Here is a 24,060-nt window from a genome sequence, read left to right on the forward strand (position 1 = left end):
TATGTCCTTGGAAAACCAGTAACTTTAAAGAGAAAATTATGTAATTATGAATTTATATTTTAAGCTTCTTATGGTTGTTTTAATCACGTTATTTGATGTTCTAATAGTTTGATTACAGTGACTGTTTTTTGTAGACTATATTTATTAGAGTGGCTTTAGGTTCACAGTAAAATCACACAGAAGGTAAAAAGATTTCCCATATGCCCCCTGCCTCTACATAACATGTCCTCCCCTGATTATTATTATCCCCCACCAGAATGGTGCATTTGTTATAACTGATGGACCTACACTGACATATCATCCAGAGTCTGTAGTCCATTAGGGTTCACTCTTGGTGTTGTACATATGGGTTTTGGCAAATTTATAATGACGTGTCTATCATCATAGTAGCATACAGAGTATTTTCTATATGCTACTGCCATAAGAATGTAGTAGATTTTTAAAATTTAAGAATTAATACTCTTAGTAATAATATGTGAACAAACTAAACCATGGAAAACAGTATGGAATAAATAAATTATTGAACACTGTTGTGTGTCTACCATGTATATAATGAAATATGTGGGGAGTAAGACATAAAGATAGTTATGGCCTTATATAAAATTTTTTGCAAGTCTTTTTACTTTATGCAAAACTATTTTGAAAATAATGCTTAGAGATAAGATATACATAATTGTTCTTTTAGGGGACATGGGTCTTTTCATTATAGGAGAATAAAAATAAAGGTGTAACAAGAATTCAAATAACCAAAATGCAATTAAACAGAGAATTAGATTGATAATAAAGGGGTAGGTGACAAAACATATTGAGATTAGGAATATGTTAGAAGAGCACAATTCCAGATGCTGTTTTTGGACCTTCTTTCAACTCAGTACAAGATTATTTGGATATTATAAAGAAGAGATTGGAGTAGATCAGATATTTCAACTGTGGACTACATCAAGTTTAAAAGCCAGAAAATACAAAATACATAAAAAAGATAAAGATTATGAAAAAAGTTCAAAAAGCTTAACTTGTAAATACATATGTATAAAAGTGGTTAAAATAACAGCATCCCTTTCCTAATATTCATAGACAGTACAGGAAAAACTATAGATTTTGAAAAACTGAAAATTCAGACAGTAGTACAACTTACCTATAGGTATTTGTATACATGTTAACAATTAGCTTGCTTCTTCAACATGAAAGAGAACTATGTATTTGTTTGGTCAAATATAGAATATAGATAGTTTTAGGTATTACTGTATGATAATCTGTGATTTTAAAAGTTATTTTTAAAAGAAGATGAAAATATCTCAGACGTTAAGAATATGTCTTTAGACCTTAATTACATTTACTTAGAAAACAGGACTCATTCCCTCAAAATTTCTTTCATTTACCAAATGAAAAAGGTAAGTTTTATTCTATAAAAGGTAAGTTTTATTTTGCCTAATGTTTTGGTTTTATAAGTATGCTTTTTAGCAATTAGCTCTGAATATAAGACTTTAAGATTATTTATGGAGGTTATAAGCACTTTTCAAGGTAGGCTTTCAGTAATTCTGAATGTATCACCTACTCAGAGGCTAAATAAATACACAGTGCTTTGTCTAATGTTTAGCATAACCATGTCTGTGCCATTGCATTGCTTATTTAATCTCACCCCTCTACTCTTTCCATTATATATACTAAATATTTTACAACTGGGAATGAAAAGTTGGTCTCTAAGAGTTGAGACCAAAAGAAAACCTCAAGTGTTAATGGTGTTTTAGATGGTCATTTCTCCTCCTTAGATGGTGTATGTATGTCATGTGTATTGTTTATATAGTTAAAGACATTTTTCACCACGTCCTTGTAACTTAAATATTTATAATGAATTTTTAAAAATATCAGAAGAAGCACTAAAGATTAGTATGTTTTAAAGGAGTTGAGTCATCATTTGTATATCTCAAAGTAATTCTTAAAAGCTCAGCTGTTCTCAGTCTATTACAGTAATTCTCTTTGCTGCAATTAGGTTAGTACTTCACAATGGTCTGAGAATTTGTTTGAAGACAACTCTAAAATTATTTTTCTTGGATGAGTTATTTTTGAAATTGTTTGACTCTTCAGACAAAATTATGCCCAAGTTTACAGAAATCAGTTCTGTTTTTGGTAAATTTATAATTTTAAAAGAAGAGGACTTTTCATGTGCTTTTCTGGAGTCCTGAGGTTTTTTTTATAATTTGAGGAGAGGACAGCTTTGGGTTTATCTTCCTAACTTTTTCATTTGACAGTCTTTATTGTAACAGAAACCTTGGAGGTTTTTTTTTTCAGAGTGTTGAATCAGTTCAATAAATATTATTTTGCTTTGTTACTTTAGCCCTCACAAATCCAAAAACTGTAGACAGAAGGCAGGTATTTTCAATCACCAAAAAGATAACTAACAATTATAAACATATTTATAGTAATTTATAATGAAATGTGATTTGTAATGGAAAAAAATAGAATTTTGCATACATAGTTCTCAAGCAAATAAAGAATATTTCAAGCTTCAAGACTTGACTCAGTCAAATAATAGAAAATTTTAACTTGTTTAGAATAAACTAATGTAGATTAACAGGGTATCACTGTCTGCGCAAGAGAAATGTATATACATGCATTCTGATGTACTTCAAAGTGATACTATGCCTTAAAATAAGTTTCTACTCTTATATTGATTGATTAATTCTTATGTCTATGCTATGTGAATTATGTAATTCCAATAATAGCTAGGCTTAAGTGATACATATGATCTGTTTTATTTATTTTAACAGTTAAACTAATTTTGATAGGTGTTGATGCTACAATAGAATCAAAATTCACTTTAACCAGGCTTAATCCTCAGAAAGTTGGGTCCCTGGTTTAAAAATAATGCATTATAGCCATGATGGTAAATAAAAACATTTAAAGACAAAATTTGATATTAAAATTATCTTAATTGAGATGATACATATTAATTGAAGTTTGAAGATGTTTTGTTTGGTTATCTGTAGATTATGAAATGCAAACAGTTCTTTATAGTAGCGTTTACCAAAGAAAGTTCAATGACATTCTCATTGAAGTCACCATAGAAAGTCTTCAAGTAGCTTTATCTGGTATTTTAATCAGTTCTATTTGTGGCACAAATATTGTAACTACATATGAGAACTTGCATATCTAAAAGTTGTTTGGTCCTAGTTGATAGAGGCAGATGAGCAAAATACGTCACTGTTTTGAATACAGATATTTCTTGATTATAAAAGTAATCTTTGTTATAAAACTAGAAAATACAGATAGAGCAAAAAAATTACTCTAACATTACCAACAAAAGAAAAACATACCAATGTTTTGGAATATTCTTACAGGCCTCTTTCCTTAATTTCATTTACATATAATTTTTTCCATAAATGCATATATATATATAGCAAATACATTCTTTACAAAAACTGGATCAGAAAAAGCATACTATTTTGCAACCTAATTTTTTCCTTCATTTAGCCTAAAGAACTTCTTTCCATGCCATTAAAGCTATATATACATTATTATTCCTGATGGCTGAATGGTGTGAATGTAAGAATAATTAATTTAACCAACTTGCATTTGGAAATCTAGACTTTAAAGTTTGTTTCACTCTCTTTGCACATGTCTTTCCATTCACTTAAGACTATTTCTCTAGGTTCAGAAACTTTAACCAGTTTTTACCCAGACCAGCAGTGTATGAAAATCCCTGTTTTCTCACACCTTGTTAATAACAAATTTTTTTAAAAAATTATTTCCCTGATGATTTTTTAATTCCAACATTTTTCTTTCATTTATGCATAAACGCACTGTTGCATATTCACTATTTAGTCATCTACATTGGCAAGATTATCGAACCAACTTAGCTTTAGTTTAAGGTAAATCACCCCAAGAAGTGTTTTTTCCATAGGTCTTTCATCTGTAATCAGTCAGCATTTTCTTTATTAGGCAGTTTTGAGATCTATTGTCTATACTGATGTTATTCCATGTGAATCTTTCTGGAGGTTATCTGGTAGCAGGAAATAGCCTTTAGGTTAAGATATCCTAGAATGAACTTGAAGAGAGAAGGTATGTGTGTTTCTTCCCTCTTCCCTGTTCTCTCTTCTTTACCACTCTACCCCCACTTTTCTCCCTTCTATCTTTCTCCTCTTCTACTACTTTGAACTATAATTTTCATTGCAATTACTCTTAAAATTACCGTGTTTTCTGGACACTTCACATTGTGCTAATTCCTTACAAATCCAATTAACTCATAATGATTATGTCATTAAATTTGATAATTTCATGGAATCTTTGCTCATCACAAGTTAAAACTTTTAAAATATTGGCCAAAGGTTTTGAAGAATATGTCAGCCTTTTAAATCTTTGACATGTGGAAAGATAAAAATCTCAAGGTTTAATTTTTTTTCATATATTTGTTACATATTGTGCTTCAGTGTTTGTGGCCTTATCCACATTTCTTTTAGGATTGTTTTTATATTTAAAACCTTCTGACGTAGTGAATACTAGTCATAAAAATTACATTCATCCATTCATTCTCCTTCAGAAATTAATGGCTTTTGTTCAGTTCCACCACAAAATCCTTCCAATTATACTTAATAGTTTGAAAATCATACATTTGCAATTGCAAAAAATGTAACTGGGAGTTATCCAATATTCAAAAAAGCCTTGATAAAATATTTGTCTCTCACTAGACTAATTTAGGAGTGCATTTTTTAGAGTTCTTTGTCATTATATCCTTTTTCTAATGTCATGTGTTTTCTGCTCAGGAATATGGTATAACTAAAGCCGAAAAACTGGAGATTGCCAAAGGCTACTGTACTCCTCTAGTTAGAAAAATTCGCTCAGACCTTCAGAGGACACAAGATGATGACACTGTAAATAAACTTCATCCTGTGTAAGAAACTGTACTGGTTATTTAAATCTCTAGGCATCTATTTTTACATACTTCAGATTTAAATTATCCTCTAAATTTGATGGTCCTATGAAGTAAGGAGTATATCATTGGCATACTATGAAAATAGTATTACCTAGGTATTCCTAGTAACTTCCAACCTAAGTTATTTTTGGCTCCAATTTAGAGAAAACTAAGGTGAATGGAGAAGAGGGAATATATGTAATCATTCACATGGGATCATCAATGTATACACCATTTAGCAGCATTAATGTCTGTGAGCGTCTTTAAGTCTGTGACCTCTGTCATTGCTACTAAAGGAGGTAAAATAACCTATTTACAATGTACTTGACTAATAAGTTCTTTGTTCTCAGAGGTCTTAGCTAGTTAGAGTTTGTATCATGTTAGAATAATGTGCACTAAGATAAATCCGCTATTGTGGTTGGAAGAATTAGACTTACTAATTATGGTCTTTTACTTCTAGTAAAACTTATTTTTAGAAAATAATTTCAATATTTAGTAAGTTTTTTATTATATGGTCATGTTTCAAATTAAAAGCATGTCTGCTTTTAATTTTAGGTATTCTAGAGGTGTTCTGTCTCCTGAACGTCATGTTCGTACTAGGTTATATTTTACCAGTGAAAGTCATGTACATTCTTTGCTATCTATTCTTCGCTATGGTGCCTTATGCAATGTAAGTAGAATAAGTTATTTCCGTCTAACAAATATATTTAATTTTGTAATTAAATCACTAACTGCTATTTTTACTGTGAAATTTTAGTAATTCATTCTTGTTTTACTACTTAATGTCATTTTTCAAGGGACTACTATATATATATATATATATATATATACACACACACACACACACACTAAGCATTTTGCTAGATTTTAAAGATGAAGATGTTCTCTTCAGAGAAGATCCATTTAAGCAAAAAATAATATAAAGTATTTTAGGTGATTTTATAGACTGGTGGCAGTAAAGAGAAGCCTGGTGAATTTGAGTCATTTAGGGGTCAGAATTGATGGGACTTTGTGTTTGGTTAGACATTGTGGCACTTATCTACTATTACGGGATGACCTGCCAAGACTTAGTGGCTTAAAACATTCACAGTCATTCCATTTTTATTTTATATCGTTTAGAGGGTTTACTGGGATCAATTAGGAAGTTTCGTTTAGGGTCTCATGAGGTTATGATCACACAGTGGCTGGGACTCATTTATCTCAAGGGTTTTCTCTCCTATTTGGTGCTTCATGTGACTGTCAGCTGGGACCTCAGCTGCAATTATCAACCAGAACACCTACATCTGGCTTCTTCATGTGACCTGCTTCCTCAAAATAATGCAGCTGAGTTCCAGGAGTGAGCTTCCTAAGAGAGCAATGTGCAAGTGCATGGCATTTTTATGACCTAATGTCTAAAATCATATAGCATCACTTTTGCTGAGCTCTCTTGGTTGAGGCAATCAAAGAGATTCATCCAGGTTCAGAGGGAGAGGAAATAACCCACATCACTAGATGGGTCAAATGTTCCTGTCATATTGTAAGAAGAGTATGTAGAATTGAATGTATATGTCAGCCATCTTTGGAAAACACAAAATCTGTCACAGTGATACCCATTGGCCACCATAATTCATACAAAACTCACTTAACATCTCCCTCAGTGCCACCCACTCCACTCAGTACCATGGTATAATAGGGTAATACTACTTGAAGTCCAGAATCTCATCTAAATCAATCATCTCTAAACTGGCCAAAAGATTAGAATGTTTCTTTATTTTTCAGTGCATATATTGGTATACACATCTATGCACATCTGTATACAAAGTGATCTATAAAAGAAAATTATTCAATTCTGTTTTCTTTTAAAAGAAGGGCAGTGAAATATATAGTAATGATTTGGTATATGTCTGTTTCCTAATCAATCTTATTACTGGTCCTCGAGAGTAATTATCAAAGTTACCCTAAGGCTGTTTCAAAGTTCTGTTCCAGTCAAAATTCCAAATCCATATGTTCTTTCTTTTGGTTTTTTGTTTCTTTGTCCCACTAAAGAATAGCAAGTAACATCCTTGCATAAATATGTGGATTAGTGTGAAAAAAAATGACCCTTAATTAGCAAGGCAAAAGCTTATATACCCAGGAGTAATGATGGAATTGTTTGTGAGGAGGAGAGATACGTCTCTTACATGGTCCTCTTTTGATATATATGGAGGGTATAAAGAACATGAGTAATACAGGAACCGATAGTAAGCCTGTGATTGGAGAATAATAGTAAGTATTGGATAAAATAACATTAGATATGGTTGAAGAGCCAGTGCCTTGTGTTCTGATTGGATTGGGAAGCCATTAAAAGGTTTTAAGCTTTGGTTGTTGTGTGGACAATAGACAGTTGAGAGTGGATGTAAGGAAACCAGTTAGGAAACTATTACGATGGTCCAAAAAGATGTCATTTGTACTAGGGTGGTAGTCATGGATCTAGAGCTTGTTGGGCATATATTGAATTCAGTCTGCATTTCTAAAACAAAAACTGAACAACTTCGTTATTTTAAAAATCAGTGTTTCCAGGGGGAAAATAATTACATGTATTTACTAAGGTGAAAATTAAAGTCTATACCAAAATGTTTTGTTTTTATTACCCCAACTTTTTGTAAGTAATATAATTAAAATCTTACTCAGTATATTCCCAGTTGTAATTTTTAGTTATTCAAAATGAACTCGGTAAAATCTTTCTGTAGAATTATTTTTAACTGTTGTTAAGGAACTAAGATTATGAACAAGATTTCAGGACTATGTATAATGGGGCCTTAATTTTAAAAAATATTTTTGTGGCTTCTTACATATTAATTACATTCTGGAAGTTACTACTAAATATTACTTAATTTTATCTATTTATTAGAGAAGACCTAGCAAAATCTGTAACTGCAATGTTGAGTTAGACATTAGATGGTGTTCTTAAAACTGGAGTATCACAGAATCACAAGATCAATTATCTGTTCATCTAATGAAAATTTTCAGTATTTAAATTTATCATTTATGGTAACTTAAATTTAGTGAAACTCAGTAATGCTAATTTATTTTTTCCTTTATCAGTTCTGAAAAAAATACATCTCTTCACGTATTACCTTCTAAACTTGCACCCATGCATGTGCACACACACACACACGAAGTATAATGTCTGAAATAGAAATAAAATACATGCTGAATTTTAAAAAACATACAATCAATGTATGGTCTTATAATTTGCTTTTTAAAACAAGGTGCATTCTGTACTAAAGTCCATAATATTATACACACTTATTGTATACAAAAAGGAAATGTTGTACTTTTGTTATTTGTAATGTAATTACATAATGTACAACAAAGGAAATTTATCTGTGATGTACATATGGTTTAAGTAAATCCTGTTAACTGTTGACTATAGACTTTACTTTGAGTAGTTTTGCCTTTTCAGATAGAATTTTCTACTTTGAATGCTTGTAGTACATGTTCTCTAAGATCCTTTTCAGTTCTGATGCTCTATGATTACATATTTAAAGACCAATGATTCTCAGAATGAAGATGGAGGAATGGTGAAGGAGATGGTAAGATCAATAGAATTTATATATGCCTCCTCCTGCTGATTTTTGAATATCACTTCAGTGTAATAGGGATATTTATTGATAGGCCTATATTGCATACATGAACTATATGATGGTGGGAAAAAATAGCATTCCTGTTTTAAGATAGTACTCTGTGGTTATGAATATACTAGGTGCTTTGGGACTTAACAAAAGTTAAAAACTGTCTCTTACCCTTACAATTTAGTAGTGTGTATTATATTTCAAAAACTTCTTTATTTTTCGTTTGGTATAAGCAGTTAAAAAAAAAAAATGTTACCACTAGAACTTCTAATATAGGTTGAATATCTCTTATCTGAAGTGCTTGAGACCAGAAGCTTTTTGGAATTTGGAATTGCTTTTGGATTTTGGAATATTTGCATTATACTTACTAGTTTAGCATCCCTAATCTGAAAACCCAAAATGATCCAATGAGTACTTCCTTCAAGTATCATGTTAGTGCTCAAAAAGTTTTGAATTTTGGAGCATTTTGGATTTTGGACTTTTAAATTAAGGGTATTCAAACTTGTACTGGTAAGAGATTTTAAAAATATTTTACCAAAATAAGCTTACATAAGTTTCTAAGACTTTTAAATGTAGTGCAATTATTTTGAAAAATTGTACATATAATAAGTATTCACTTTATGTGGTATCACTAGGATTAAACAAGCTACTATAGTGACAATAAAGTGGCTTTTAAGTAACACAGTTTGAGAAAATGCTTACCACATTTATCTTTTGTTCAGGAATCAAAGGATGAACAGTGGAAACGAGCTATGGATTATTTAAATGTCGTCAATGAGCTCAACTACATGACTCAGATTGTTATCATGCTTTATGAGGATCCTAATAAGGTAAACAGAGCTCTTGATATGTGTTTTTCTGGATATAAATAAAGAGCTTAATGTTTCTAATTTTAAAAACATTCTTTCATATTTCTTAGGATCTTTCCTCAGAGGAACGCTTTCATGTTGAATTACACTTTAGTCCAGGAGCCAAAGGTTGTGAAGAAGACAAAAATTTACCTTCTGGCTATGGATATAGACCAGCTTCCAGAGAGGTAATGAAGGCAGAACTCTCAGTGTTTAGTTAGTATGGTTCTAGATTTTCCTGAGGTTTCTATAAGAGATTTTTTTTATAATGTACTATAAATAGTTCTTATTTTAAGTACTAAGTAGGAAAATGGCTTAAATTCTTTAAAGTATGATTTGTATAGACTACACTTTTATGCATATTGGAGTACTTTTGAATTTTATCTTTTGTTTAGATTGCTTGAATTTTAAGGCCAGTGTTTAGAATGGATAACTTAAACCTTTAATTCACTGAAATTGATTTTTTTTGGATTCGGTACATGTGATGTGCAGTCCAGTTTTGTTTTCTTCACTTTATGAATAACTAAGCCCCAGAATCATATATTCAAGAGTTCATTCTTTTTCTGATGCCTATAGTACTACTTCTGATACTGCAGACATGCATTGTGTCTGTATTTTGATTGGTTTCTGAACTTCTAGTCTTACTTGATTGCTCTGTTCGTCTCTCTCTCTCTACCAGTACCACAGTCTTAATTATTATAGCTTTATAATAAACATTGATATTTGGTACAGAACTCCTCCAGCTTTGTTATTCTTAAAGATTATGTTGAATATTTCATGTTTCTTGCATTTTCGTGTAAATTTTATAATCACTTTATAATATTCTGAAAAGACTCTGAGATTTCAATTGAGATTACATTATTATTCTGCAGATCAATTTGGAGAAAAATGATACTTTTTCAGTATTGGTTTTTCTAGTCTAAAGACTTGGTTTATTTCTGAATTTATTTAACTTTATTTTTATATAAAATCATGATTTTTTTCATTAAAAATAATAGCAAAAACCACAATTACTTTTCCACCAAATAATTGTCTTATACCATCTTTGTCAGATTAATTCCTAGTTCCTTTATAGTTTTTGATGCTATCATAAATGATTTATGTAAATTTTATTTTTATTGTCATATTGAATTTTAACTCAGGTTTATTTAAAAATGTTATAACTAGCAAACCTATAACTTACTATATGCTGTTATTGGTTCTAATGGCTTACCCCTAGAGTCATTTGGATTTTTTATGTATACGGTCATAACATCATCTGTGAATGATGAAATGTCCAGTAAAATGAATAGATTTAGTGATAGTGGACATTCTTATCTTTCAGTGTTTTATGATCCCTTCAAGTTTTAGATATCCCTTATTTGATTAAAGAAGTACCTTTTTATTCTCTGTAACCCTTAATTTGATGAGAGCTTTTTGTTGTTGTTGTTTAGTTTTTGTTGTTGTTGTTGTTGTTGTTTTTGAGACGTAGTCTCGCTCTGTCGACCAGGCTGGAGTGCAGTGGTGCGATCTCGGCTCACTGCAACCTCTGCCTCCCAGGTTCAAGCAATTCTCCTGCTTCAGCCTTCCAAGTAGCTGGGACTACAGGTGTGTGTCACCATGCCCAGCTCATTTTTTGTATTTTTTGTATTTTTAGTGGAGATGGGGTTTCACTGTGTTAGCCAGGATGGTCTCGATCTCCTGACCTCATGATCTGCCCACATCGGCCTCCCAAAGTGCTGGGATTACAGATGTGAGCCACTGCACCTGGCCCTGATGAGAACTTTTATGTACTCAGCTTACTTTCTTTTGGCCAACATTATATTCATGAGATTTGTCAATGTAGTTACATTAATTTTAATCTATTTTTATTACTTTAAAATATGTGTTTTACTGTATTACTATGGCCCAATGTGTGCATTATCTTATAGTTGGATATTTGATATAAATTTTTTTAACTTGCCTGTCTCCCAAACTATATTGTAAGATTCTTGCAATCTGGGACTGTGTCTTATTCATCTGTGCCCTAGCACAGTTAGCGACACATGGTATACCCTCAGTAAATACTTACTGAGTCATTGAATGATTGTTACTTTTAATGCAGTTATCACATTTATTAGAAATATTTGGAATAGATTTAAATATTCTAAAAGTTTTCAATTTAAATGCTGTTTAGTTTATGCTCAGGTTGATGACACTCTTGTATAACAAAGCTGATCTCTATTATTTCTTACTGTCATTTATTATTATTGTTTATTTATTCTTGTACTTGATGAAATGTAATTAAACTTTTAGTCTTATGTGGTTTTTTAATTGTCATTTTACCATTTAATTTTTCCATAGAGTGTATATATTTTTGAACTCAGAGACTCTGTCCTTTCCCTCATAGTACACAACCTAATACTAAGCTGTTAGAAGAGTTCAATTAATGTTAATTCATCTGAGTAACATATTTGTATATGTATTCCAAGTGCCCAGTTGAATCTGTTCATCAGAAAAGATTTTTAAAATCTGAATATTAAAAGTGTTTTATATTCTTTGCCCACAGAATGAAGGCAGGAGACCTTTTAAAATTGATAATGATGACGAACCGCATACTTCTAAAAGAGATGAGGTTGATCGAGCTGTTATATTGTTTAAGCCAATGGTATCAGAGCCAATTCATATACACAGGAAGTCTCCACTTCCAAGATCTAGGAAGATGGCCACAAATGATGTAAGTATATGTATGAGAGCACATTTTTCATAAAGTAAACTAACTATATTTTAATAAAACAGAAAAGAAAATACAGCTTTAATTATGGAGCTTGGGAACCCAACAAAATTTTAAATGTCATTTAATCTATTTTTAAAATAAATTACAAAAAATATAGAGGCAGTTCAAAAATAGATTAGTTTTAGAATGTTGAGCTTGACATATAGTTTTTATAAAAAATTGAATGCAGATATAAAATAAACTGTTTCTAGAAACTTGAAAAATGAATCTTTTTTTTTGTCTTGTCACATTAGAAATATTTACATTAGGTTATTCTTCAATAAAGAAATTTTTTTAAAAGCCTGATTTAATGGATCAGGAATAATTTTAGTTAAAAGTATAGAGTAGTTGCAAGAGATGCTTTAGCAATAACTAATTCAAGTGATACTGTAGGCAAAGAAATTAAATTCCAAATCGTTAGCCTAATTGCAAAGTCTTTATAGAAATTTGAAAATTTGATAATATAATTGAAAAGTTTACCTTTATATTAAGATCTATAAATAGCTTAGAATAATTCCTGTGCTCTCTAATACAAAAGCATTTAAATAATTACTAAAGTAACATTTAAAAGGAAAGTTAAGAAGTTAGAATGAAGCTTGTTAAGTAAAGCTTTGGCACCTGTATACATTTTTTATACTATAAGTTTTATTTGGGGTTGTCTCTGTTTTCTGTAGGATGATTCTCCTGGCACTGATTGAGGTCAGTGCTTATAACTTTACTAAATGCTCTAGTAAAAGTGTACAGGAAGAGTGGCCAGGCACAGTAGCTCACACCTATAATCCCAGCACTTTGGGAGGCCAAGGCAGGCAGATCACCTGAGGTGAGGAGTTCGAGAGCACCCTGGCCAACATGGTGAAACCTGTCTCTATTAAATATATAAAAATTAGCTGGGCATGGTGGTGTAGGCTTGTAATCCCAGCTACTCGGGAGGCTGAGGCAGAAGAATTGCTTGAACCTGGGAGGTGGAGGTTGCAGTGAGCCAAGACCATGCCCCTGACTGCACTCCAGCCTGGGCAACATAGCAAGACTACATGTCAATAAATAAATAAATATAAATATATATACACATACATATATACATATATGTGTATGTGTGTATAAAGGAAGAAATTAAGGTACAACCATCAACTTTTAGAAAAAATAATTATTGAAATATGCCAAGTCTGAAGAATTAGGTATAACATTTTTTAGCAGTTAATGGGTAAGAATGAAAACAACAAAAAGAATTGTGCTCATTTCTACAGCCCTGAATTATACAAATATATGGGTTTTATGATTCTCAAATTTAAAATATATATGTACCCCAGTTTGACAATTTTGTATAGGAAAAGATCTGTCCATAAAGTACATTTTTATAACTTAATAATGGAAATTATATAGTTCTTAAGATTCCCTTGAATGTGATATTTTAAGTTTACAAAAGAAGATGGTTAAAAAGAGGGTGTTTAACAATTATAGAACTTGGAATTGTTTTTTCTATTATAGCTTAATGGAAAAAGTGAGATATCTGGGATTATGTTCAGGTATCCTTAATTTCAGGAAATTTGGAAAATAAGCTATATTAATATAACCTACACTGCTATTTATGTGAGGGCAGTGATTTTGGTATTATTGAATAAAGAATCTATAGTTAATCAAATTATTCAGAATGTCACCACTAAACCCTCTCCTCTGCCCTCCCAAAAGCTTATATGACACTGAATACTGTAAAATGTATTGTAAGTCTTTATTTTGCAACCATCTATATTTACAAAACTTGTAACAAAATCACTGCCCTTGTTAATTTTTAAAATGCAGAACACATTTATAAACCTTTTCTCATAAATACTTAGTTGATTTCAAGAGATTATTTCTATGCCATGCTAAACTTTTACTTCCATAAGGTAAATTACTCAAGTAAAATCTTGAAGACTTTTTCCAGCGTCCATCATCTCCATGGATGTCAGAAGTTTGCACTTCCAAAAGACAGACAGAGAAAAAGACTATTCTCTTCATTTTGTGCAAGTAGATTTTACTCTGTCCTCACTCTCTCAAACCTGAACATGCAAACATGTAAAATGAGAATGTTTGCTGCATGTTTTGCCTACTGAATCTGTAAATAATCTCTGTAGGGGGTAAATAAATAGATAGCTTGAAAGTATAAGTAGGTACAGTCTGAGTGCATCTTATGATCTCTGAATTTTAAAAAATATGTCAGGCAGACAGATTTAGTTTTCTAAGTTAGGTATATTGAAATCTCTTTGACCCTTTGCACAATTCTTTAGTGCCTTCAGTTGAAAATTCATCCAAATAGCACAAAATCTTTTGAATATATAAAATGAAGCAGGAAACCTTTGTATTTTAAAAGTTGCTAAAAGAGAAACTTAATAAAATCCTTCCAGTTTTAACAGGGAAGGGACAATAATGAAGTGGTATAAGTATTTTAAGTCTTTTAAGGTAATAAAATGTTTCCATAATTGTTATCACATACAATTAGATTTATCAGTCATTCCTATCAAATTCTCAAATACTGAAATATTTGGCTCCCAATTTGCTGTTTAATAGTTTTTTTAAAAAATTAATAAGCGAATACAAACAAACTGTATTTTTTTTTCTTTCTGATCATTTGGCTCTGTTATATCTAACTTTGCATGCTCTGCTTTTTTTTTTTTTTTTTTTTGCCCCCTTTCTCACTTCCAGGAAGAGAGCCCCCTGAGTGTGTCTAGCCCAGAGGGTACTGGTACCTGGCTGCATTATACCAGTGGTGTGGGTACTGGGCGTCGAAGACGCAGATCAGGGGAACAAATCACTTCTTCCCCTGTCTCCCCCAAATCATTGGCTTTCACATCCAGTATTTTTGGCTCATGGCAACAGGTTTTTAAACTTTACTTCATTAAACATTTTTCCTCCCTGCATTCAGAGCAACAAACAGCTGTCTTTGAGGACATCTAATCCCTTGTATTTCACATCAGAGTAAATGCTTCTGTTTTTTAATTTTGAGTTCATTTAAAAATACTTATGATATCTGCCAATATTAGAGGGAAAGAAATCACTTACATGACATGTGTTTAGCATCTTTGCTGAGAAGGTTCCAAATATCCAGGATTTTAAAAACAATCAATAAGTGTTATTCTCCTGGAATTTTAGCTTATTAATAAAATTATTTAAAAAGGAAAAAAATCTTTCTTTGTGACTTAGTTGTCCTTTAAAACTTTCAGAAACAAAATTATATAATTTGATTGTATGAAAATGTATTAACATTTTCTTACTTAATTGAAAAAAAATAGATTCCATTTGGAATTTGCTGAGAATGTAAACATTTTTTAAAATATCAGAATTTATGTAGCCCAGTGTTAATTGGAAGGATACATCTAACATTGATAATTTTCTTCCTCATTATTCCATTATTTGGAAATATCTAAGGAATACATGCAGTCTGTTTTTCCTTGGGCTATGTAATATTTTAATGTTCTCTTTAAGATAAGAGAGAAAATTACATATGTGCCCATCAACAATATGGGTCAACATAAAATGACTTCAGAAGGACTTTCTGTGATGACATTTAGAAACTTAAAATATATATGATTTCTATTACATTGGAAGGTCTACTGTCACACATGACTTTTCTGATAATTTCAGCAATTTCCCTTTGGAAATATAATGCATTTGATTATAGACAAAGGGATTATGGTATCCATTAAGGCTGTGAATAGTTAAAGGTTACTCTGATAAAGCCCATGCATGGATCAATAATTGTATGGTAACCTCGAGAGTCTCTGTCTGTCCTTTCTTTTGTTCGTGGTTGTTTTTTCCCCCTTCAAATACAGGAGCTGTTTAAGAGTGGGCATATGGTTTCTTTTAAGAGTGAAATTATATCAATCTCTTAATTGTTTCTTTTCATCTGTCTTGTTTCATACATGATGTTTCATTCTGAATGCCTGCTTTGCACCACTTCATTGCAAGGACCTCATATGAAATGGACTCCCTTCAAAAGGGGATCTTGCATGATCTTTCATGTTTTATGTATTTCTACTAATATTTATCATACAGCTTATTAACCTTTGTCTGTCTGGAACAGGCTGCATATGAAGTATGGACTTTTGAATTTATTTTACTGTTTTACTTCATTTATTTTACATTCCTTATGCAGGTTGTATCTGAAAATGCTAATTACCTGCGAACACCGAGAACTCTTATGGAACAGAAACAGAATCCTACTGTAGGTATGTGGTGTAAAGGAAATGTGTTTCATACCCTTTTTAAACTCACTGTTGTGCACACATGTAAAACTCTTTGGTGAAAGCATGACCAAATGCTATGCTGTAGTTTTTATTTAATGTGTACTAATTCAGAAATGTTAAGTGGTATAACTCAAAATAAAGTTTTTGATAAAGAAGAGATAGATAGCATTTAATTTTGTTGCATAACCCTTTTGAAGGCTTGCAATAATAACCACTTAGTTCACTTGCCATGCCAGTTTTTAATCTTGTACTCTGTAAGTTAATTTATGAAGGAAACTTCATTTTCCCAGTTGATAAAGATGAAAAGATGGTATTGCATGCAAAGAGGAGCTTTCCATTTTTCTGATTAAAAATATTTTTAAATAAGCAATACTTCAAACCCTATATGGATATATTAATTTTCCTTTGAGCAGCTCTTAAGGAAAAGCCAAGGCAAAACTAATGCACAGTGGTAGTCTTAATCTTTATTAACCTATAGAACATAATTGGTTCTTTGCTAACACTCAAAGCAACATTAGAAAAGACCTTTCTAAACTTATTTGGTTTAAAGCTCATGGTTGATAAACTGTGAGATAGTGGCATATTATTTTCTGTAAATAGTTGTCTTCATAGGTTTAATAAGGCATAAACAGATCTCGTTGTTAGTTTATGTATGTACTGTGATCTCTGTACTAAGTATATGAACTGTATTGATGCCTACATACTTGAGAATCTCTCTTTAGTTAATTTCATATAGCTTGTAATGATAGCTTTTAATATTCCCACAGTATCTTTATATATTACTACTTCTTATTGCTGTATCATAGTATGTTTGATAGATATTTATTTAATCCTTCTCCAGTGATGAAAGTGTTACTTGGTGTAAAGACTTTTCCTACAAATTGAGCATCAGTTTATACTGGCCGTTTTATTTGCTAGTAATGTATTTCATTAGTGGTCTTATTAACTAAGATCTTAAGTCATTTGTTAAGTATTTAAAGTGATTTAGACCTTGAATGACTGAAAAGCACCTGGTCTTCTCACAAATAAGTAAGTTTTGATATACTTTATTTCATAAGAAAGAGTAGTAATTTTTAATTCAGGGGCATCAGGAAAGATTTGTCATTTATAGTTATACATTAAAAAATACTGATTTAATATGACAATGTGTACTAGGAGATTTTTTTTTTTTAATATGGCTTGCCCTTGAAAAATTGATTAACAGAATCGTTTCTTGTCCTAAGTTATTTTTATGGCAGTGTTTTTAATACCTTAGGATGGATATGTCTCATTATTGTATGGACACTTTTTTCTCTCAAATATAACATTTTGTCCAATGTTAAATTGCCCCATTTGTACATATGATAAATGATAGTGGTATTTATAAGTATTGTATTAAAACTGACATCATTAGGAAATTACAAGACTATTGTGAGCCTGTTCAAGGCACTTCCAAAGGTTGCCTTATATGTGGTAAGAGCCATGTTAATTGCATGCTGCATGAATTCCCAATGTGAATGGAAGAACACCCGTTGTGTATGTATTTTCTCTAACTCCCATCAGGGTCTCACTGTGCGGGCCTGTTTAGCACCTCGGTGCTCGGGGGTTCTTCAAGCGCACCTAACCTACAGGATTATGCTCGTACTCATCGTAAAAAGCTGACCTCTTCTGGCTGCATAGATGGTATGTGCACACATGCACACACAGATTCATACCTACACCCATGCACACACCCATGAGCAGTATTTCTCAAAGGCAAATAAATCTAAGGCTACGGACTGATTGAAGTGAAATCCTGTCATCTTTTGCCTAAATGACTATCAGTACTCTCTGTTATCTACAACTTGGATCCATGTTTCATCAGATAATTAATTTGAATTAGACTTAGAGTACTTGTACAGTAAGTTTGTTGAAATGGAATACTTAGAACAGCGTTATGTGTATTCTTTTAGATAATTGATAGTCCATATTATAAAGAACAAATTTTTCTTTGATCTTTTTAACTTTTATTTATTGTTAATACTTAATTTACTTATTGAGCTCATTAAAGTGAATGAAATGTTTATAAGTAAAGGAAAATGTCGTATTGGCAATATTTTTATAAAAATAAACATGGGATGAGAATATTTTAGGATCTCTAGCTGAAGGAGATCCTCAATGTTGTTAATATACCTGAAATTTTAATATTCAGAATTTTTTGAGGCTCTTGGAAGTGTGTCCTTTTTATTAAGAGAAGTGGTTCTAGCTCTTTCAGGATCATCTTTATTTAAAACATTTTCTCATTTATCAACAAATTTATTTTAGACAGTAAACATGGATTTACCAGAATTGCCAGCTCATTTTGCTTTCTTTCTTTTGTATATTTCATTCAGCACTTTTTCTCTGTCATCAAGCTAGTTAACTTCTTTTAACCAGTATTTGCCTTATTACCTTCTCTCATTGTCCCTTCTGCATGTCACCTTTCTAACCTCCTCATGTATTTGTTTTTCCCCTCTTTTTTTTAAGTGTTCTTCTTTTTGTAGCTGTTACGAATTTCAGGTACCTGTTTTTCTCTTTCTCAGACGCCACACGCGGTTCTGCTGTTAAAAGGTTTTCTATCTCATTTGCTCGACACCCAACCAATGGTACGTTTTGCTTTTATTTTAAAAGATACTCCCTGCTTCATCCCTTTTTTATTTTTATTTTATTTCAAAACATGGGGTATACAGTATCATTCATTTCTTTGTCCTTAATGTCAATTGGCATTCAATTCCAACTGTTGTTCACCCAAATTATTGATACTGTCTAGCTCCCTATTCAGCTGTAATTTACATAATAATTTAACATTACTCATCAAACTTTTAAATGACCACAATGATGATGAGTTTTAATGCTAAATTAACACCTGAAAATTTCTTCTAATTTCTCAAACGATCAGTGTACATAAATTTTTAAATTACAATTAGTATTCTTTAATTTATCTTAATTCTCAATAACTTTTTTCTTCCTAATTCCTTTTCTGATCACATGGTTGTCTTATTTAGATATTTTAACAAAAATACGGAGCCACCTATGTCAAATAGCCAAGTAAGATGTGTCTTTGAAAAGTTCTTGGGCACCTGATGATGCATATTTCACTGTATAACATCATCTGTTTCTGGCTATTTGTCTAAAGCAAAACCCTATTTGGTCTGGAGCACTCAGAAAACTTTGTCCAGCATTCACTTTGTTCTTGTTAGCAATGTGGTTTGCTGTTATCATGCAACCAATTCCCTTTAGTACCACTGCTTTTTCTTAAAATTTAGAGGACTCCTGATAGGAAGAAGATTAAGTTAAGATCTAGAAACCCAACTCTGTTAAATTCCATTTTTAAGGCTAAATAGGAAAGTGTTTCATGACCATTATTTGTAAGAGGAATTATTGCAGCATTACAACTTCTAACATAGAGCTTGATATTGTGGGGCAAGGGGGAATATTTACTGATCATTTTACAATAATTCAGGATCAAAGAATTTAAAAGAAAACATACAGATTTTTGCTTGTATTATACATGGAATGAAGATACTTTTATCCCTGGAACTCTTCTTCTTTTTAACTGTGAATAAGTTCTTTCAAAAACTCAAGTAAGATCTTTCAGAAAATTTTTTAAAGCTACAGGATTCAACACAAGTTTGTGGTCATTATCCCACTTCTGGATCCTTTAACAACACATCTAAATAACGATGCACTAATAATTCTTGAAGGTGGAGTAAGAAGATCTCATCCTCAACAAGTAAAAATTTAGCCTTAAAGCTTAATGTGCTTTCCCTTCATTGTAGCTGTTTAAATGCTACTTTTTGAAGAAAATGATACTTATTTGATACAGCTGCAGCTTCTAAAGAAACCACATGCCTAAGAACCTCTTAGAAGAAACACAGAAGTCACAAGAAAAACTGAAGTCACAAAAATTCTAAGAAGAGACATTGCAGGTTTAAGACCATAGTTTTTGTACTAAATGCTGTGTGTTTAAAGCCAGTATTTGAGGCATTATTTGAGGAGAATCTGTGTTTAACTGAAGGTTTTTAAAAATGAAAAATATTTTTGTTAAATTTAATAGAAATAGAGTTATTTTATATTACTATGGTTTAGGCTCCTTTTACAAGTGTGGATGTTCCATACATACAAATGCATATAAGATGCATTCCTTTCAATTCTACAAATATTTCTTTTGAATTTTAAGGGTGCCTTTTTTCCATTTTTAATACTATGTTGTCTTATCTGTCCTATGAATTGTCATTTGACTCTTCCTTTCACTTTTTTATTTCCCCTAACTTTCATGTTATTTCCATCTTTAACACACACCATGGACTTACCCCTCCCTTCATCTTTAGTTCAAGGAACATGGTGAAACAAGTATCTTCTGACAGTGCTTTACCTTATTTTCTGGGCCTCTGTGCAGAACACCTACACCTTTATAGGTGCTGGTCCGTTTCCTCTGTGGAATTTCTAGGCTCCAGTGGTATGTTCTTATAGCTTCTAAACATGTCAGCAGGGTGGCTTTTTAAATTGCTGCACTAACCCTTTCATTGTGCATTAAATGGAAAAGTTTAGTAAAGATAAGTGGAAAAAAATGTAGTCTAGAGGAACTTGATTATATTGTCATTTGCCTGTTATAAAATCTAGCAGGCAAATGAAATAAAATATTTGCTATAAAAGATTTATAAACTTTATGAGGAAAGAAGAAAAGAGCACATCGTTAAGTTTAGTGTAATGCACAGAAAGGGTTTGTGCTCATTTGCATGAATCTTGTACTTCTAAAAAAAATGTAACAGTTGTGCAAGCCTAATTTCTTTAATGCTTAATTTAGGTGCTTTAGCTGGTGTTATGGTATAGTTTTGTTTTTGTTTTTGTTTTTAAAGTATATGTAATGTTCTGTCATGCTTCGGTTTGCACCTGAAAATAAAACGTATCAGTTTTGCAAGTCCTTCACTTATTTTCCTGGGAAGGTTAGATTCCCTTTTAACCAAAGTTTCTCTATTCTAACTGAGAATTAGGCAGTTCTTGGGTCAATATTTACTTGCAGTGTTTAAATAAATCAAACATCAGTCAATTTAAAAATGAGTACACGTCTATTGAAGCCAAGAATCTTGCAGTCTAAAGGTAATTTTTACTTTTAAGTTAATGATGTTGGACTTTATATAATACCTTATTTGAGTATTATAAGTGTTTAACTGGAGGAAATTAGTTTGAATTTTTGGAAGATCAGATTTAGAAAGACTCGTTATTTTTAAAAGTGTATGAAAGCAATTTTAAAAGCCATTCAGTTGAATAAAGTTTAAATAAACAGGCAATTTTCTTTTTTAAAAAAGTGAATAACCTATATCCTATTTGTTTAAAAACATAAACTGTGTGTTTAAGTGCTTTTGTTTCATGGATGGTATTAATACATATTTGCATGGTTGTTTCATGAAATTTTTGTATTTCTGTGCTATTGTTGAATAGGAACATATCTGTATTTTGTATTGCTTTTTACTTGGCCTAACTTTACACAGCCAGTGATTTTAGTAATATAATTATGTGTTAATTCAGTAAAGGTGAATACATTTTGTAATTTTAATTCCAGCATAAATGAATGAATGTTTTGGGATCACACTAGAGAGTATCATTGGTCTTGGCACGCCTGGAAAAGTATCTAAAATAATTATTCACAAATAATTATATAATTGTTTTTCAACAAGAAGTTACCTTTAGCATCCTGGCATCAGGGACACATCATGTGGCATCAGCTTATTCACCTATTGAATAGACCTGACTTCAAAAAATAAAAACCGAAAACTTGTATTTCTTTGTTTTTTTCCCTAGATTTTTAAAAAGTATTATTCTTAGATTTTACCAATATAGAATGAAATTGTGTGCATGCTGTACTACATGATTACATTTAAAAAGAAATCTTTATCACATTTTGTTCCAACTCCATATTGCATAGCATCTGGTGTCATGACTTCAGAGAGATTGTGTGTTTGCATGTGATAGATTGAAAAGACCTAAACTGTCTAATTCTAAGCAGTAGTCTTCCTTTTTAATTACTGATTTTTAAATATTCAACTTTTTTTGTTTTTGGTTTTTTTCTCTTCTAGGCTTTGAATTGTATTCCATGGTGCCATCTATTTGTCCTCTAGAAACACTTCATAATGCGCTATCTTTAAAGCAAGTGGATGAATTTCTTGCTTCCATTGCTTCTCCATCATGTGACGTTCCACGGAAGACCCCTGAAATTTGTAGGAAATTTTTCTTTCATTATTATTATTTAGATGTTGGGCAACTACATACTATTTGAATATAACAGGAATTATAAAAACATAAAAGCAGGTAGTGGTAATGAGTAGGAGTAGAAGTTTAGGAGACAAAGGAGTGTAAAGGAACATGATTAGGAATTCGTTGGTGTAATGTGAAATGTACCTCTTTTTTTTTCACTCTCTGCCAGAATCTTTTCTTCTTACCAAAACAAACAAACAAAACAACAACAATAGAAGTCAACAAAATATAGGGTTGTGGTCTTTTCTTAAAACTATGTTTGTAGAAATCTCACATTCCTATTGTACATCATTTTATAGCAAAATTTTTTTAAACTGCAAAATATCAGTTCACATTAACCCATTTATACACACTCATCTCCTGACTACCTTTGGTAAGTAGTTAGAAAGAGCTCTTAATGAAAGAGAGCAAATTAGGACAATTTTTCATATTGTATACCTTAGAAAACATTCTGAAGAGGTTAATTTGTGTGTTTGAAGAAAAGATGTTCATGGTTAAATAAGTTTTAGAAACTGTATTATATCCCACCTCCCTTTGGAGAGGTATAGCTACATTAACATATAAAAGGCTGACGTTCTTCTATAAGGAAAGCTGTATAACCCAGATTTTTTAAAATTTATTTTTTAGAAAACACTTTTTTGGTAACACATTAAATATCATGTGGCACTATTCTGAGGGACATCATTTTGGGAAATGCTCAGGGCATCCTTTTTAGGTGTGAGAAGTCAGCTGGCAGTTGTCATTTTCAGCTCTATAGGATTCCTCAGTACTTTGGAATTTCCAGTACAGAAAGCATTCGTTTTGGGAGAGAGTGCTTTGCTTGGAGCTAAGAATCTTACTATTCTAGTCGTATCTTAGAAAGTGACAAACTTTCTTTGTATATCATTCTTTTTTTTCTGAGTGCTGAAAATAAATTTTGCTTAAGATAAAATGAGGTATTAGAGTTCTCAGAATGAATGCCACTTTTATGTCTGTCATTCTTTTTCCTGGGCCATCACATTGTATAATTCTAGAGAGCTCTATTCACATTATATTCTGTCCAAATGATACCTCCTGCATTTGTACGAAGTAGCCACCTTTCCCTTTTTTGATCATAGAGGCCAGCTTTCAATCATCAATGGTAATAGAGATGTATATCGGTGAGTGTACTAAAATGTTTCACTTTAGGGATGGTTTTAGGAAGTAGGTCTTAATTTAAAAATTTGCATATAAATGTGTCTAATTCTGAGAATTGATAATACTCCAAATGAAATAACTTTCCAAGCGATAAAGGTCAGAGTTAGAAAAATGAAGATGGTCTTCTCCTTTTATATTCTCTATAACCTGATAGAATGGACAATGCTGTTACCTCAGAATGAAGTAGAGATACTGAATACATTCTAGTTTACCCCTTCACCCTTAATGATGTTTCATTAATCTCTGTTTTAAGATTCCAAATCCTTCCCAGGGGCAAGGATTTCGAATCTTAAAATAGAGATTAAAGAATTATTCTAATTAGTAAATA

The 24,060-nt window shown here is 31.5% G+C and overlaps 1 protein-coding gene across 17 annotated transcripts in view; it reads left to right on the plus strand.

The window, feature by feature from the left end:
• The window catches only part of PPIP5K2 (diphosphoinositol pentakisphosphate kinase 2), a 79,638-nt gene that overhangs the window by 46,703 nt on the left and 8,875 nt on the right, over nucleotides 1-24,060 (plus strand). For 2 of the 17 annotated variants that reach the window (XM_021667403.2, XM_021667404.2), the window contains exons 20-30: nucleotides 4,761-4,888; nucleotides 5,465-5,579; nucleotides 8,419-8,463; nucleotides 9,225-9,332; nucleotides 9,422-9,538; nucleotides 11,878-12,045; nucleotides 14,764-14,937; nucleotides 16,214-16,286; nucleotides 17,847-17,966; nucleotides 18,845-18,907; nucleotides 22,379-22,519. In XM_021667403.2, coding sequence (XP_021523078.2) covers nucleotides 4,761-4,888; nucleotides 5,465-5,579; nucleotides 8,419-8,463; nucleotides 9,225-9,332; nucleotides 9,422-9,538; nucleotides 11,878-12,045; nucleotides 14,764-14,937; nucleotides 16,214-16,286; nucleotides 17,847-17,966; nucleotides 18,845-18,907; nucleotides 22,379-22,519 — 1,252 coding nt within the window. Of the gene's footprint in view, nucleotides 1-4,760; nucleotides 4,889-5,464; nucleotides 5,580-8,418; nucleotides 8,464-9,224; nucleotides 9,333-9,421; nucleotides 9,539-11,877; nucleotides 12,046-14,763; nucleotides 14,938-16,213; nucleotides 16,287-17,846; nucleotides 17,967-18,844; nucleotides 18,908-20,700; nucleotides 20,761-22,378; nucleotides 22,520-24,060 lie in introns of all 17 variants that reach the window. The other 15 variants (XM_021667406.2, XM_021667405.2, XM_021667413.2 and 12 more) reach the window with 12 other exon arrangements.

The sequence above is a fragment of the Aotus nancymaae genome, unplaced genomic scaffold (genome assembly GCF_030222135.1).
Source record: "Aotus nancymaae isolate 86718 unplaced genomic scaffold, 86718_ANA_hifiasm-v0.15.2.pri h1tg000014l, whole genome shotgun sequence".
NCBI lineage: Eukaryota > Metazoa > Chordata > Mammalia > Primates > Aotidae > Aotus > Aotus nancymaae.